Raw genomic sequence first — 17,744 nt, 5'->3', positions numbered from 1 at the left:
TAACAAAAAGACCTCAAGCTACAGTAGCTATCAAAACAGAAAGAATTTATTTCTCTGGGCACTTCTGATCCATGCAGTCACTCGGGAACTCTGGTTCCTTTCCATTTCTTGCTCCACCTTCACCTTGGGTATAGCCAAAGCTGGATCACAGGGCACACCAATGCTCCAGCTCATGGGAAAGGGAAGGGAATGTGGAAGAGCCTCCACGCAGACCCACTGTAGGCCCATGTCACTTCTGCTTATGTTCCACTCATAAGAACTCAGTCCATGGCTGCACCTAGCTGCAAGGGAGGCTGGGAGTGTACCCAGCTACAGTTCTGTTATAGCAGCAGGACAGATTTGGGAAGGCAGCTGCCACTCTGGATTTTATATATTTTTCTTTGCCCCCTCATCCATCCGTATATTCCCTGTAGGGCCAGGCCCTTTTCTGTAGGGGTCCTTCAATCTCAGCTCTTCCTTGGCTGGGTGTCCTCAAGCAAGTGACTCAGCTTCTCTGAGCCTCAGTGTCTTCATCTGTCAAATGAGCACCCCTCTCCCCTCCTGGGGTTGGTTCAGTCCATAACCTGGAACCGGGGGTGTGGCCCAGAAAGCCCAGCTCCTCGGGTGTGGGCAGGAAGTGTTTCTCATATCCAGAGTCCAGTGGGGCTGAGGCCTGGGGGGCCTCCGTAATCGGTACCTGCTCTATCTCCTCCACTTCCAGGATGGGCAAGTCCCCAGGGGGCTGGGCCTGGGGCACCTCCTGGGAAGAGAAGAGGCTGAGATTCCTCCCCTCATACCCGCCAATTCTCACCTACTCCCCACTGTCCGAGGTTTCCCCAATCCCCCAGAGGGCCCTGATAAGCCCAGCTTTCTGCTCACCTTCATGTGGGGCAGGCTGAAATTACTGTTGGCAGGATCAGGAACCTTCTCCCAGACCCAGTGGGGTAGTACCTTGTGCCGCAGGTGGACACACCTGGCAAGCAGGTAAGAGTCAGGGCAGGGAATCCAGGCGGCTGGACACCCATGTCCAGATCGTAGGGTCCAGGAACGTCACAGAGCCCTGAAGCATCATCCCCTTACCACATCTCTCCCCAAGCTCAGCTAACGTCCAGCTGCCCTCCCAACCTGGGCAGAGACCCATGTGTCTGACAGCCTCACCTTCTGGAGGTAGCTAGGCTCACGCCACAGCCCGTCAGGAGCAAACCCCATACGAGAAGGACAACTGGCAGAACTTTCCATTTCAGGGTGTTATCTGGAGGGAGGGGGGAGGGGCAGAAGAACATCTGGACACCAGGGAGGTGGGGAGGGGGTCAGGTAAGGCTCATGGGTGGAGCTGGGAATAGGTAAGGGAGGTGGATAAAAGGGCAGGGCCTATGAATGGGTAGGGGCTAAGGGTGGGGGAAATCTTGGGGTGGGAGTGGGGCTTGTGAAAAGGTCAAGGTCAGGGATGGGGTGAAAGGGTCAGAGACACACATTGCTTGATAATCCACAGCAGTATTTAGCAGAATCAAAATGCATCATCAACATCCCGAAGTCTAAATGTCCACCCCCTGAAGTTCAGTAATGATTATATAACCCCCTCCAATGCCCCTCCCTCCGGGACCCCTCCCATGGCAGTCCTGCCCCAGGCCCATACCTGGTAGGTGAAAGCGGAGGCTTGGACCCGGTGGGCCCTGTCCTGCGATGGTGGACGCGGTCACCCACAGCTCACAGGTACCCCAGTGAAGGTCGGGCAGGGTGATGGTCCGGGTGCTGCCACTCACTGAAGGACACACCCAGAGCGGTTGGGGAGGCAGTCAAGTCCCATCTCAGGACTTTTGCACGTGCCATGCTGTCTGCAACACTCTCCCCCAGACATCCACATGGCTCCTTCCTCATCTCCTTCAGCTCTTTGCTGCAAGGTCACCTTCTCAGTGAGGCCTTCCCTGACCGCCCCCGCCCCGCGAGTAAAATAGCGCCTGCTTCACCACTCATCTTCCTTGCTTTATTCTCTATCCACCACTTATCACCATCTGACACACTGCTTAGACCTTATTTACTTTGTCTATACCTTCATGTCCCCCATTAGAAAGTTAGCTCCACGAGGGCCATATTCCCAGCACCTGGATCAGCGCCTGCACATAAAAAGCACTCAAAAATGATATACAGGGGACTTAACCTGGTGGCACAGTGGTTTAGAATCCGCCTGCCAACGCAGGGGACACGGGTTCAAGCCCTGGTTCAAGCCCTGGTCCGGGAAGATCCCACATGCCGTGGAGCAACTAAGCCCATGCGCCACAACTACTGAGCCTGCACGCCTAGAGCCCACGCTCCGCAACAAGAGAAGCCACCACAATGAGAAGCCTGTGCACCGCAACAAAGAGTAGCTCCCGCTCGCCGCAACTAGAGAAAAGCCCGCGTGCAGCAACAAAGACCCAACGACACCAAAAGATATACAGTTGACCTTTGAACAATGCAGAGGTGAGGGGTGCCGACCCTCCACTCTTTAAAAAATCGAAGTACAGTATAATTTATAGTCCACCCTCCTTATCTGTGGTTCCTCTGTATGCCCAGTTCCACATTTGCAGATTCAACCAAACGCAGATAGTACTGGACTATTTACTATTGAAAAAAGTCATGTATAACTGGACCTGTGCGGTTCAAACCTGTTGTTCAAGGGGCAGCTGTATATTTGAATAAATAAAAGGATGCATGAAAATCATATCCCTCACCTGCACAGAATCCAGTGAAGGGAAATTCACCCCAGACGAGGGGAATACATTTGCATCTCCCGGAATTGGTTTTGTTTACTTTTTAACTGAATTGCCCTTTTTGGTTTTTAAGCCAAGAGAGGAAGCAGCTTTTTGGTTTGTCATAGGATTACAGGAGACATGAATACGGATCAAGATATACTGCCACAGAAAGATGTCCAAGTTAAATCAGGTGAGAAAAAGAAAGTTGCAAACCATCACGTTCATAAGCTTCAGGGGCCTATAACATAGTCCTCTTTTAATTATCGGTACACGTACACATAAATATATATGATTTTTAACCTAATGATATCTGTATACTTGTGCAAGGTGCAATCATGGCAAAGTATCTATGTTAAAAAAAAAAAGGCTTTATCGGTTAGAGACAAATGCTGAAGTACCAAATTATTTAGGGGTGAAATGATGCCAAAGGCTCTAGAAAAAAAAAGTGGGGGGATGAATTGAAACAAGATTGATAAAATGCAGAAAACCATTGAAACTGGATGGTGGGTACACAAGGATTTGTTATACTATTTTTCCAACTTTTTTTTTTTTTTGTGGTACGCAGGCCTCTCACTGCTGTGACCTCTCCCGTTGTGGAGCGCAGGCTCAGCGGCCATGGCTCACGGGCCCAGCCGCTCCGCGGTATGTGGGATCTTCCCGGACCGGGGCACGAACCCGTGTCCCCTGCATCGACAGGCGGACTCTCAACCACTGCGCCACCAGGGAAGCCCTTTTTCCAACTTTTGTTTGTGCTTGAAATTTTCTATAATAAAAAAGTTTAAAATTTTCAAAAAGCACAACTCCTATCTCTATGTTAACGTACACATGGCAAAATATGGAAGCTGCATTGTCAGTATCAGTGAAATGACGAGAATGACGATATACTCGAGTATACGTCAATGTGTCAGTTTTTAGAAAAAGAACAGATAACTTTGGTAATTAGAAAAAAAGGGTATTTTGAATTTTATTATTGTTCTGCTCTTTCTTTTTATTGTATCTATATGAGATGATGGATGTTAACTAAACTTATGGGAATCATTTCACAATATTCGTAAGCCAAACCGTTACACTGTATACCTTAAACTTACACGGTGATGCTGTCAACTACATCTCAATAAAACTGGAGTGGAAAGGGTAAAAAAGGTATTTTAAAAAGGAATTTGTGCTCAGAGTAAAAATTTGGCCTACACCCAAATGTATGAAAAAGAAATAAAAGTCATCTTTAGGGACTTCCCTGGTAGTCCAGTGGCTAAGACCCAATGCAGGGGACCTGGGTTCAATTCCTGGTCAGGGAACTAGATCCCACATGCCACAACTAAGACCCGACGGAGCCAAATAAATAAATTTTAAAAATCATATGTAGGGCTTCCCTGGTGGCGCAGTGGTTGAGAGTCCGCCTGCCGATGCAGGGGACACGGGTTCGTGCCCCGGTCCGGGAAGATCCCACATGCCGCGGAGCGGCTGGGCCCGTGAGCAGTGGCCGCTAAGCCTGCGTGTCCGGAGCCTGTGCTCCGCAACGGGAGAGGCCACAACAGTGAGAGGCCCGCGTACCGCAAAAAAAAAAAAAAAAAAAAAAAATCATACGTAATCCTACAGTCCCTATTGACATCGTGGGGGAATTTCTTTTCATATTTGTGCCTCTGCTTCACTCAGTGCTGGGTTTATTTTACAAAAATGGAACCCCACAAAGTTTTACAATCCTTTTTATCTTTTTCACTTAATAAAATATGACAGGCATCTTTCAATGTCAATAAATATAGATCGGAGTCTCCATTTTTAATAGCCAAATGACAGTCTATTACATTGATAGCCACCGGGGTTATTATCCACTAGGGAACCCATGATAGTGTGTGTTCTCCCAGGGGCTGAGAGGGAGCCAAAGGGGCCCATCTGGGGGTAAGGGGAGGGGTAGGCTGATGGGTGGGTCTTGTGGGGGCTGGGAACAGGGGCAGGCGGCAGTGGGGCTCACCATTCATGCAGACAGAAGGCCTGGTCCCACTCTGTGCACACAGGGTGTAGTGGGTGAGATGGCCCCGAAGTTGGTACCTTGGGACCTCTCCCCACGCTACAGCAGGGGTCCCTGGGGGGCTATCCTGGAGTCGCCAAAGCACTGGCCCTGCCAGGGGTACTGGTGAGAGAAAGTCAGCGGGTCAAGTTCTGTCAGGGTTCCAGGACCCTCCATCCTCCAGCCCCACCACTTACCTAGTTCCTCTCTGAACTTCCAGACTGAGGGGGCAGGGGCCAAGCCCCAAGGAGAGACTGCTGTCACCGTGATTTGGTAGGGCACCCCTCCTTCGAAATCCCCTGAGTGGGGGAGGAGCAAAGACCAGTTAGAGTTGGCTCCCCTCCCCGACTCATTTCTTATTTTGTAGGAATCTTCATTCGTGTCCCCAGAAGGACACCTTGATATAAGACTTTGAATAAATGTAACTGATCTGGGAGGCAACCCCAGAAAACACCAATAGGGCAGTGGGGAAGTGAAGCAGGGAAGGAGAATCACCCAGTAAATATGTGTTAGAGAACAAGTTCCCAACATGGCCAACCAAGGCTCAGTCCTGCTGGTGAACTCTGTGTGGCAGCAGAGAGCACAATCCTGAGCACCGTCCCACCCGAGGAGGGTGGGAGCTGGGGTATTTATCCATCAACCATTATCAGTCATTGGTAGAGGGCCGCATCTGAGGGGCTTTGATTCCCCGGCACTTCCAGCTGTCCAGGCAGGCAAAATGCTTCAGATCAGAAAAAGCCCTCAGGCCAGGAATGCAGGTGCCAGAGGCTGGGAGATAGTCAAATGCTGGACTCTGAGTGCGGCCCTGACACCGCCCATCACAGTTAAGTAAGGCTCCTGAAATCCCTTCTCAAAACCTAATGCTATTTAAAAAAAACAAAAAAAACAAAAAACCTAATGCTGCCATATGGGCTTCCCCAACTGGGAATTTTCCAGAATTGGGGCTCCTCTTCTTTTGTCCATATATACTTATGGGTCTTGGGACTCTGTGCTAAATCTCTCGCTCAATGCCTTCCCATGCTCTCCCAAGTTCTTTACACCAAGGACAGACTCCCCAGTGTTAAATCTCCGCCTAGAACTTATTGCTAGACCTGAGACTTGAGTATCTGATAGTCCCATGGACAATTCCACTTGGATGAGCATATGAGGTGCAACATATCCAAACGGGTCCCCAAAATTCTGCTCTAAGACTCCCCAACAAGAATCTGCCTGCTTCTCTCCCTTCCTTGGTCCCCACCTGGTCCAGTTCCCACCATGTCCCACCTGGACATACACAGTCCCTTCTCCTGGGTCTCTTACCTCCAACCCTTGCCCTCCCAGTCTGTTCCTCCCACAGCAGCCAGGGGGCGCCTGTAAGCACCTGAGTCAGGACACATCCTTCCTCTGCACAGAACCCTCTGTGGCTCCCACCTGACTCAGAGAAAAAGCCAAAGTTCTCCCCATGACCCACAAGGCTTTGCACACTCTGCCCCATCACCTCCCTGCCCTCACCTCCTCCCACTTTCCCCCGTGCTCATTCCACTCCAGCCACACTGGCCTCCTCACTGCTGCTCTAACACATCAGGCACAATCCTGCCCCAGGGCCTTTGCACTGTTTGTTCCCTCTTGCTTTTCCCTTAGACATCCTCATGGCTCTCTGTCTCGCCTCCTTCAGGTCTTAGTTCAAATGGCACTTTCCCAGAGAGACCTTTTCTACCTTTTTTTTCTGACGTAGCTATCCTCCCTCCTCTCCCTTACCCTGATTTACTTTGCCCCAATTACATTACAGATGCACTTGTTTTTTGTTTCATTGGGTGCCTGCCCTACAAGATGAGGATGGAGATGTTGGTGGGGATGAGGGTGGGGATGCTGCTGAGAGGAGAGTAGGGTGATGGTTCAGGGTTTAGCTTCAGGAGCCTGACTATGTGGTTCAAATCCTGGTTCTACCACGTACTTGCTGTATGGCCTCAGGTGAGTTGCTTAACCTCTCTGGGCCTTTTTCTTTATCTGTATGATAATAGCAGAAACCTACTTTATAAGGAAGTTTGAATGATTTAATGCTTATGGTAAATGCCAATACACATCAGCGGCCATCACTGTGTACCAGTGTCTCGAACGTGGCCTGGCACACAGTAGGTAGTCAATGAATATTTCTTGCATGAATTAATGATACTTTAACACTCTCTTCTGCAAATCCAGCCATCAGTCCACTCTCCAACAGCTGAAATGGGAACCCAGGTGTCCTGGGGCCTCACCTGGCAACACAGCACTGAGGTTTCCAGGAGGAAGCCAGACCCAGTTGAGATGCTCCAGGGGGTCACCATCTCGAGCCCAGTCCACCACATGCTCCTGCGGCCCCCCGGACCCCTGTTGCCAAGTCACCAGCAGATCCGAGCTTACAGGGATGATGCTGACCACCACACCACGAGGGGCAAAGCCTGGACCTAGAGGATAAGGAGGAGAAGAAAGCTCAGCTGTCCACTCGGGAAGTCCCCTCTTGCACCTCCAGGGCATTGCTCAGAGGAAGCTCACAGCCTCTTACCCAAGCAGGCCAAAGAGAGGTTGGTAGGAGGCTCCCAGCTTGTGGCGTTGATGGCGGACACCCCAGCCCACTCCGCTTGAGTGGGGATGGAGATGTTGCAACATGAGGTCTCCTCCTGGATCACCTCCTGATCTTTAATCTGGAACCAGACTCTGTAGCTCACCTGCACGCAGTGCCCTGAGGCCTGAGGGATGAGGGGAAGAAGTGGTTAATATCTCCCATTTACCGGGCACGTACTGTGCTTCTCAGTGAGGTCACCTGACGAACCAGTCTGTGAAATATTTTTGTTTCACTCTAAGATGAAGAAACCGAGTCTCAAGAGTGGCTCAGTGGCAGAGGTGGAATTAGAATACAGCTCCTGGGCCAGAACTAGGGTGAGGTGAGTGAGGCGCTCACCTCGGCGGCAAAACAAGAGGATACCAAAAATCCAATCAAGATGAATTATATGTTAATGCAAAATTTAAAAAAATTATTTTTTATTTTTCAGTATAGTTGTAGTTGAAGGACAGTTGTATTACAATGTTGTGTTAATTACTGCTGTACAGCAAAGTGAGTCAGTTATCCATATGTATACATTCTTTTTCATATTCTGTTCCATTATGGTTTATCCAGGGTATTGAATATAGTTCCCTGTGCTATACAGTAGGACCCTGTTGTACGCAATATTTTAATCAATCAAATTTAATGCAGGGATTTTCCTGGCGGTCCAGTGGTTAAGTCTCTGTGCTTCCAATGCAGGGGGCGTGGGTTTGATCCCTGGTCGGGGAACTAAGATCCCACATGAGGCTCGGCGCGGTCAAAAAAAATTTTTTTTATTAAAAACAATTAATGCAAAAAAGAAAAACCATGACAAACAAATTATCAAGATTTTAACTAGGACTTCCCTGGTGGCACAGTGGTTAAGAATCCGCCTGCCAATGCAGGGGACACGGGTTCAAGCCCTGGTCCGGGAAGATCCCACATACCACGGAGCAACTAAGCCCGTGCGCCACAACTACTGAGCCTGCGCTCTAGAGCCTGCGACCCAGAACTACCGAGCCTGTGTGCCACAACTACTGAAGCCCGCGCGCCTAGAGCCCATGCTCTGCAACAAGAGGAGCCACTGCAATGAGAAGCCCGCGCACCGCCAACAAAGAGTAGTCCCTGCTCGCCGCAACTAGAGAAAGCCCACACGCAGCAACGAAGACCCAATGCAGCCAAAAATATAAATAAAATAAATAATAAATAAATAAATAAATAAATAAAGATTTTAACTAAAGACAGGCAGGATCTGACCATGCACTTACATGACCCTGTCTTCCCTCACCTTACCTTAGTCTGTCTTGTGCAGTTCTCAGGGACTGCAAAATTCCCACTGTTGTATAGAGGAATAATTATGTATAGCAAAGAGGATAGTACCCTCCAGAGTGCTTTGGGGAAACCTGTGAGAATATTTGGTTGCCTCAATGATTGGTATTTGATGGGCAAGAGCCAGGGACACTACCCTCTCCTAGAAATAAAAAAAATGTCCCACGTCCCTTGTGACTTTTGAAGGTCATCCCAACTGGAAGCTTCTGTAGATGAAAAACCCTGTCTAATAATTTTAACCGATCCTAGAACCAAACACATTTTGATGTATAAATACAAAACCTTTTGGGACCTGGTTTTAACATTCATTAATTATATTTTGAAATATTCTGAACATATGGGGACTTTCTAAGCACTTTTTATTATCTATTTCCAGCACAATCTGTGTTCTGATCAGAGAATTTTTCAATGTGCCCAGCATCACCTCATCCCTTTGAAGTCCTTGGAAACCAGCTCAATAGCCTAGCATGTGGATGATTTTGGTAAATGTCCTGTTTGCATATGGAAAGAACGCATGTTCTGATGTTTCCTCTGTGAGTCCATTAGGTTGTTTGTTATGCATATGTTCAGATTCTCTGGATCTTGACTTGTTTTTCCATCTGCTCGTTATGAAATTACTTAGAGGGCTATGTTAAAATCTCCCACGACGGTTGTGGATTCATAAGTTCTCCTTGTAGTTCTATCAATTTTTACTTTATGTATTTCAAAGCCACGTTATGAGGTACGTAGAGATTTAGTATTCATATCATACTGGTGAACTGAATATTTTGCCATTATGTAGTAGCCTTATTTCCCCTTTATTTTCTACTGAATATTACAATACACTGTACACTGTATGCTATAATACAATACACTGTATTATACACATTTTAAAATATATGTATATATGGGTTATATTAGCTATGTATTTCATTTCAGTATAGTAAGGGGGCATTACAAAGTATGTGTTATAAAGCAGAGGCACGAGGGACGTCCCTGGCAGTCCAGTGGTTAAGACTCTGCACTTCCAATGCAGGGGGCACAGGTCTGATCCCCGGTTGGGGAACTAAGATCCCACATGCTGTGCAGCATGGCAAAAAAAGTAAGAAAAAAAATGAATTAAAAAAATAATAAAAGAGGCACTGAAACTGTGAATTAAGGTTTGAAAGCCAAAGAACCTCAGCTCTGCCACGTAGCTGTTGTTTGGTTTGGGGTAGCCTCTCTATGTCTCATTTTCTCATCTGTAAAGTTAGTTAATGTAAATAAGTGTTGTAGGCGAGGACCTGGCACATAGTAAGAGCTCTGTGAGTATTATGCATGGTTAAAGTTAGTGATATTAGATTGTGTGGCCCAAGAAAGTATGAGCCCTGTTGTTCTGTTTCTTGCCATATTTACTGTGAGCCAGGGCCTTGCAATGTCTGGAACACGGTAGGTGCTCAGGAGATTTGCCTCAGTGAGGACTGTTCCACTCTTGTCTGTCATCTCACAATGCCCTTTAACACTAGCGTCAAAGTCCTTAGCGTATTCTGCTATATTTTGTGGAGCTGAGCCTAGTCTTGCTAAATCTTTGCACCTGGTGTCCCCCCTGACTGGAACACTTGTACCCACCTTCACGTCTCAGCTCAGATCTCCTAGATTCAGCCAACGTTGGTGGAGTCTTTCTCTGCACCCAGCACTATGCCAGGACCTCTCTGAGCATCCCCTCCTTGAAGCCCTGAAGCAACCTCAAGAGGGCAGCATAGTAACCTTTGTCTTGTTTGCATCATTGTTTTGGGGGGGTTTTTTGGTTTGGCTTGTTTTTTTGTTTGTTTTCTTGGTTTGTTTGTTTGTTTTTTGCCCCACTGCTCAGCAGGATCTTCGTTCCCAACCAGACACTGAACCCAGGCCCTCGGCAGAGAAAGCCCAGAGTCCTAACCACAGGACCACCAGGGAACTCCCTACAACATTGTTTTTTGGTTTTTCAATATTTATTTATTTGGCTGTGTCGGGTCTTAGTTGCGGCATGCAGGATCTTCATTGCAGCATGTGGGATCTTTAGCTGCAGCGTGTGGGATCTCGTTCCCTGACCAGGGATCAAACCCGGGCCCCCTGCACTGGGAGTGCGGAACCTTAGCCACTGGACCACCAGGGAAGTCCTCTACATCACTGTTATTTGGGGTTTCCCGACATGTGCAGAGACACGGTCCTCACAACTCACCTTCCACAGAAGCAGGGGTTCCTGTCCGCCTGGTGCCCCACAGATGTTCCCTGATATCCACACATCTTTTGGAGCTGGCCAGGATGAAAAAAGGAGAGACCATGTGACTAAGTTCTAGCCAATGAGATATGAGATGAAAGATTCGTGCAACTTTGGGGTTGTGGTCTTAAAGTGCAAGGGCAGGCTCCCCGACTCCTGGGGTCCCACTGCGCTGGAGTTGTCTTCAATTTTTTTTTTTGCTGTGTGAGCTTAGGAAAGTTGCTTAACCTCACTGAGGTTCAGCTTTCCCAACTATAAAATGTGACAAATGAGAATGGCATGATTGGCCAGACTTCCAGGAGAGGGACTGAGGGTGTAGGGGTAAGCCCAGAGATCCTCACCAGAGGGTGGTGTCTGGAAGGACAGAATGGGGCTCCACTCGCTCCACAGATCCTCTTCTTCCTCCACGTGACAGCGGCCAGATACCTTATAGCCAGTGGCTAGCTCCAGGTCCTGGATATCAACAGGGGTCAGGGGTATGGATTTCACTTCAGGCTCCAGCTGGGGGAGAGACAGGGGAGAGTGATGAGGCTGAAGACTGAATTGAAAGTACCTGGCCTTATACGTCAATAGGATGACCAATACTGTCCTGCTTTGCCTGGGATCAAGTGGGTTCCTAGGACACAGGGCTTTTGGTTTTAAAATTGGGACAATCCCTGGAAAAAAGAGACAAGTTGATTATCCTCTGTGCCAGGTATAGCAGTAGGTGGTAAATTCTATTATTAATATTATTCTCATTTTACAGATGAGGAAAACTGAGGCCAAGAGCGGGGAAGTGACATACCCAAGGTAACATAGCTGGTGAGTTGGCGGAGCTGAGATTCATACCCAGGCAGTTAGACTGTAAAGTCTGCATCTTAGCATTGCTCTGAATTGCATGAATATTCACAGTGACAACAACTCTGCTCTATATTGTAGTGTTTTGCATGAAAAGCTGTAACCGAGACAGTGGGTTATCCCCAATATCCATTCTCCCCTTCTTCCTTCGGAAATAGAACCCTTGAGTATCTGTCAGGAACATGTGTGTCAAGAATAAAGACTACATTTCCCAGTCTCCCTTGCAATCAGGTGAGACCATGTGACTAAGTTCTGGCCAATGAGATACGAGATGAGAAAATACTTGCAACTTTGGTGCTGTGCTCTTAAAGTGCATGGGCAGGCTCCCCAACTCCTGGGGTCCCATTGCACTGGAGTTGTCTTCCATTTTTTTTTTGCTGTGTGAACCTGGGAAAGTTGTTTAACCTCTCTGAGGTTCAGCTTCCCCAACTATAAAATAGAGATCTTAAAAGCATCTACTATATAGGGAGGTTGGTACTCATCAAGATAATCCATGCAGATTGCTTAGTTTGGGCCCTGATGCGTGGCAGGTGCTCAGAAATGTGAGCTACTTTTATTACTTTTGAGCGTTTACTGAAAACCAGGCTCTGTTCATCATCTGTAAAATGGGTAGGCATAAAACACATCTACCTCAAAGAGTTCTTGTAAGGATTCAATAGACAGCTTAGAACAGCGTATGGCACACAGTAGATGCTAAGTGTCTGCTGTTAACCTCTTATTTTAAGGTTAACGTGAGCTATTTGAGGATTTTTATTCATTCGCAAAAATGTTAGAGGAAGTTTACTGAGTTTCTCAAAAATTCCAAGTGGAAGGAATTCCCTGGAGGCCCAGTGGTTAGGACTCCTTGCTTTCACTACCGAGGGCCCGGGTTCAATCCCTGGTCGAGGAACTAAGATCCCGCAAGCACAACCTCGCGGAGTGGCCAAAAAAAAAAAAAAAAAAAAAAAAATTCCAAGTGGAATTTGGATTGGGACTGCATGGAATTTATAGATTATCTTGGGGGAACATTTTTTAGCTGAACAAGATGCATGTACAGGCCTTCTGTGAGGAATGTGGACAGACTCCAGGGCCAGCTGAGGAATGAGCTCTGAGCTAGGTGTCTGATTTGGGAATGATGTCCCAGGCCCCGCCCAGAGTAGGGTGGGGGAAAAGGGTCCCTGACACTCACCAGCATCCAGGCCATCTCCTGGCATCTTCGGTAGTAGAACTGGCAGACCAAGACCTTATGGGGTGGCCACATAGGAGGGGCCCATTGGACAGTGGCCTCTAGGGGGTCATCCTCTGAGAAGTCCACATCAGGGTACAGTTGGGGGGCATCTGGCTTCACTGAGGAAGAGGAGGTACATTGAGCCAGGGCCTCCAAGACCACCCACCCCACACATAGCAAACCCCCACTCCCGCCTGTTACTTCGGGTCTCGAGGTTCACGAAGACTGGGGGCCAGAGAGGTTGGCCTGCCTTGGCCGCCCAGACAAGGAGTTCGTCAGACGTGGTGAGCTGTTCCCGTGGAATGGTCACCCAGCTCTGCCCAGTGGGCACTGCCACAGTCCAGGTTTTGTTGGAATGGCTGTGAGGAGAGATGTGAGAATCGGGGCAGCATACGGTGGGCTGGGCCCAGAGCCGCAATGATAACATATCTTCTGCCTGGGTTCAAATCCCAGTTCTCCTGCTTCAGAGCTGTGTGACCTTGAGCAAGCAATTTAACTTCTCTGTGCCTCAGCTTCCTCATCTACAAAACGAGGGTGATAAAACTGCCTCCTGAGGGACTTGCCTGGTGGTCCAGTGGCTCAGACTCGGTGCTCCCAATGACCACGGTTCGATCCCCGGTTAGGGAACTAGATCCCGCCTGCCCCAACGAAGATCAGTGTGCCGCAACTAAGACCCGGCACAGCCAAATAAATAAATAAATAAATGTCTTTTTTTAAAAGTGCTTGCTGAAAGGGCTGGATAGGGGAGGGGAACAATGAGATGAGAAATGGACTGCATTTAGAACAGCAAGTGTCAGGGGCACAATACATGTTATAGGAGCACTGGTTATTCTGTTTACTGAGCACCTATTACATATACGCACGTTTACTTCTATGCAACTGTTCAGTCAGCAAATATATACTTCTGTTGTAGAAGCTGGGAATAGGACTATGACCAAAGCAGGCAAGGATCCGCTATCCGGAGCTGGTGTTCCAGTGGGGGAGGCAAATGAGAAACTCATAAATATATAACTGATGGTGGTATAAGCGATACAGAGAACAATAAAGCAGGGTGAGATGGATTCGGTGTGATGACAGGATGAAGAGTGACGGTGCTATTTTAGGAAAGGTGGTCAGGAAAGCTCTCTGATGAGACATTTGAATAAAGGCCTGAAGGATGTGGTGTGGAACAACCACAGCAATACCTCAGGAAGAGCATTTTAGGAAGAGGGAGCAGCTGGTGCAAAGCTCCTGTGGCCAAACTGTGCCTGGCGTTCTACGAAGAACAGTGAGGAGGAGGCTTGTACTCTGGAGTAGAGTGAGTGAGCGAGAAAGTAGGAGGAGGTGAGGACAGGGAGGTGACAGGCAAATTATACAGGGCCTGATGGGCTGCAGGAAGGATTTCGGCTTTTACCCTGAGTGAGGTGGGAGCCCTGGAGGGCTGTGAGCTGGGGAGGGACATGCCCTGATTCAGAAGTTCACAGGTGCGGGACTTCCCTGGTGGTCCAGTGGTTAAGAATCCGCCTGCCGATGCAGGGGACAGGGGTTCCAGGCCTGGTCCGTTAAGATCCCACATGCCCCGCAGAGCAACTAAGCCCGCGAGCCACAAATACTGAGCCTGTGTGCCACAACTACTGAATACTGCACGCCTAGAGCCTCTGCTCCGCAACAAGAGAAGCCACTGCGACGAGAAGCCCACGCACCGCAAAGAAGAGCAGCCCCAAATCGCCATAACTAGAGAAAGCCCGCGCACAGCAATGAAGACCCAATGCAGCCAAAAATAAAATAAATAAATTAAAAAAAAAAAAAAAAAGACTCCGTGCTCCCAATTCAGGGGGCCCGGGTTCGATCCCTGGTCAGGGAACTAGATCCTGCATGCCGCAACTAAGATCCCACATGCTGCAACTAAAACCCAGAACAGCCAAATAAATAAATAAAGAAATATTTTTTAAAAATAAAACAGAAGTTCACAGGTGTCCTCTGGATGCTTTGGTGGAGAACAGACTGTGGGGCTAAGGGTGGAAACTGAGTCCAGGGAGGAGGTGACCGCACGGTCCAGGCCAGCGATGATGGGAACTGGACTATGGAGGGTGCTGAGGAAGTGAGGAGTGCCAGATTCTGGATAATGTAGAAGGTAGAGCTGGCAAGGCCTGCTGTGGGTGACAGAGAGAGAGAGAGGAGTTGAGGACATCCCAAAAGGTTGGATTTCAAAGGTTCAAATCAAGGCCTTCAGAAAAAAACAACAAAAACACATGCGTTATGTTATGTTGCTGGTAGGAACATAAAACGGCGTAGCTGTTGCGGAAAACAGTTAGGTGGTTCCTCAAAAAGTTAAACACAGAACTGCCATATGACCCAGCCATTTTACTCCTAGGCATATACCCCAAAGAACAGAAAACAGGACTCAAAAACTTGTACACATTATGTTCAAAGCAGTGCTAGTCACGATCGCCCAATTGCAATTGCCCAATGGTGGAAACAACCCAAATGTCCATCAACAGATGAGTGGATGAACATAGTATATCCGTCCAGTGGAATATTGTTCAGCCACAAAAAGGAACGAAGTTCTGATTTGCTACGACATACATGAACCTGAAAAACATGCTAAGTGAAAGAAGCCAGATACAAAAGACCACATGCCACATGATCCCATTTATGTGAAATGTCCAGAACAGGCAAATTCAGAGACAGAAAGTAGATCAGTAGTTGCCAGGGAATAGGAAGTGACTGCTGTTGGGGATGGAACTTCGTTTTGGGGTGATGGACATGTTTCGGAACTAGATAGAGGCACTGGTGGCACAACATTGCGAACGTACTCAAGGCCACTGAACCGCTCACTTGCAAATGGTTAATTTCATGTTATGTGAATTTCACCTCGTTAAAAAAAAAAGCGGAAGACCTTCTCTTACTCCCTCATCCTCTACCAATTTAAAACCCTAGCCCCCGCCCCCCTTCTGGACATGGGTGGTGGTGATGGTTGCATAACAACGTGACTGTACTTAATTCCACTGAACTGTACACTTAAAAAAGGCTGAGAAAAAAAGCTGGTAAATTTTATGTGTATTTTACCATCGTTTAAAAAAAAAAAGACCAGCCTCCCATCCCAGTTCCCATCTTCAAATGTTCCTTTCCCTCTCCTCTCACTTAGCCAAATTTGAAATGAATTTGTGTTTCCAGGTGTGATTCATTGTGAAGCAACATCAGTCACCCCCTCAGAATGTGGGCTCCACAAGGCTTTCTGTGTCTCTTTCACTGCTGCATCCCTGGCACCAGACCAAATGATCTTTTCATATGCTCAGAGAGGTTTAGCTATTTGCCTAAGGTCACACAGCAATAAAAAACAGCTTCTGATCATTAAGCATTTTCTTTCCCAAGTGCCTAACTCATTGAATTCTCAGAACCAGCCTTGAGAGGCAGGTTCCATTATTATCACTACTTGATAGAGGAAGAAACAGAGGCTCAGAGAGGGAAAGTGACTGGTCCAGGGTAACACAGCAAGGACATGAGGGAACCTGGAAGTGAAGGGCTTGAGAGTGGGGCAGGGCTGGGGGGTGCGGGTGGGCAGGACTAATGGGTCCTCTCAACCTGAGAAGTCTAGAACCTGAGTGGTCACGCTTCCAAAGCCTCTGTTTCCCCAAATCACTCCATTGTACTCACTACTTCTGGCTCTGGAGGTACAGCGTGGAAGGGGCTCCCAGGTCCCCAAGAGGCTCCCATGAGCAGTTCAAGTCGCCCAAGGGTCCAAATCCATAGCACTGCAATGGCCCAGGGCTGCCTGGAGAGGGAGGAGGGAGGGTCCGAGGGAAGGGGGCCAATTCCCCAAGCCGCCCTCACACCCCAGAACTTGAACTCCCCCCACCCCTTACGGAAGTGATCAGCAGGAAGGGGGCGTTGGGCACCGCTCCCCAGGCTTCGGGCATAACTCCTCCCCTCCCTCTACCAGCTACATCCTGTTATCACCCGAAGAGCCCTTCCCCCTACCACCCCCCAACCCCGGACCCCGGCTCCCACCTCGCTGCCGCCCATTCCCCAGCTCCTCTCATCGCCCGGTCCCTGTCCCGGGGGGGAGCAGAGTGGCATCCGGCCCTTTGTCATTCATTCCACAAACTTGCGGTTCACCCTGGAGGACGTGCGTTTCCGCGGAGCGCGGCGGCAGAGCGCCGACACGAGTTCGCTCCGTAACTCACCCTGGGGCCGAGTCCTGCAGAACAGCAGCATCAACAGAGGCAGCAAAACCAGCTTCGGCCGCCGCCGCGGCGGGAAGGGAGCGACCCGGGTTCCCCGCATGGCGTCCCCGCGCCCCCAGTCCGGCCCGGCCCTGCCCGGCCCAGCGCTGCAGCGCCGCCCGATTATCTCTCGGGGTCCAGCGCCCGAACAGCAAAGGGAAGCGGAGCCGCCCCTCCCAGCCGCCTCCGCACCTTGCGCTTCGGCTTCCCGCCCCTTCGCTGCACCGGAAAGTCCCTCGCGGGGGCTGAGGAGGGGTAGTAGGGGGTGGGCGGCGCTGAGGCGTGGCCGAGCTCCGCAGACACCTGCCCCTCCTCTCCCCCAACAGGCTGCCGAGTCCTTTGGAACTTTTTATCTTTGGGGTTGGAGAAGGTTCTGATCCGCTCTGCCCACTGAGCTTCCCACCCCAGGATATGAAGGGAACCCAGGGGTCCCTCCACCAACCCTGGGGTCCGCAGCTTTAGAACCCCCAGCAGGCGAGGTCGGAGGAAGAGGGGCTGGCAGACAGGGGGACGGGAGCGGGCAAAGGCTGGAATGGGGTGGTGGTATAATTGGGGCTGGCAAGGGGACAGTGGCCACAGTTGGGACAGGAGAGAGTCACAGTTTGGGTAAGGGTCTCGGTGTGGCCAGTTTGGGTAGAGTAGGGGCATCCTTTGCAGCGGGAGACGGTATAGGACAGGAAAGGCGTGATATGGGCT

The 17,744-nt window shown here is 49.2% G+C and overlaps 1 protein-coding gene across 1 annotated transcript; it reads right to left on the bottom strand.

Annotated features, from left to right (window-relative positions):
• Nucleotides 1–19: 19 nt before the first annotated feature.
• On the bottom strand, nucleotides 20–17,259 carry IL27RA (interleukin 27 receptor subunit alpha). The gene is made up of 14 exons (XM_065874032.1): nucleotides 17,010–17,259; nucleotides 16,480–16,597; nucleotides 13,045–13,202; nucleotides 12,805–12,962; nucleotides 11,141–11,300; nucleotides 10,761–10,834; nucleotides 7,238–7,421; nucleotides 6,951–7,139; nucleotides 4,914–5,015; nucleotides 4,681–4,839; nucleotides 1,616–1,741; nucleotides 1,138–1,231; nucleotides 859–952; nucleotides 20–739 (listed from the first exon to the last, which is right to left on the bottom strand). Exons 1-14 carry the CDS (start codon nucleotides 17,107–17,109, stop codon nucleotides 485–487), a joined length of 1,971 nt encoding a protein of 656 aa, XP_065730104.1. The 5' UTR covers nucleotides 17,110–17,259; the 3' UTR covers nucleotides 20–484.
• Between the last annotated feature and the right edge of the window lie 485 nt (nucleotides 17,260–17,744).

The sequence above is a fragment of the Phocoena phocoena genome, chromosome 3 (assembly GCF_963924675.1).
Source record: "Phocoena phocoena chromosome 3, mPhoPho1.1, whole genome shotgun sequence".
Classification (NCBI taxonomy): domain Eukaryota; kingdom Metazoa; phylum Chordata; class Mammalia; order Artiodactyla; family Phocoenidae; genus Phocoena; species Phocoena phocoena.
This window is presented reverse-complemented; position numbering and strand designations above follow the sequence as displayed.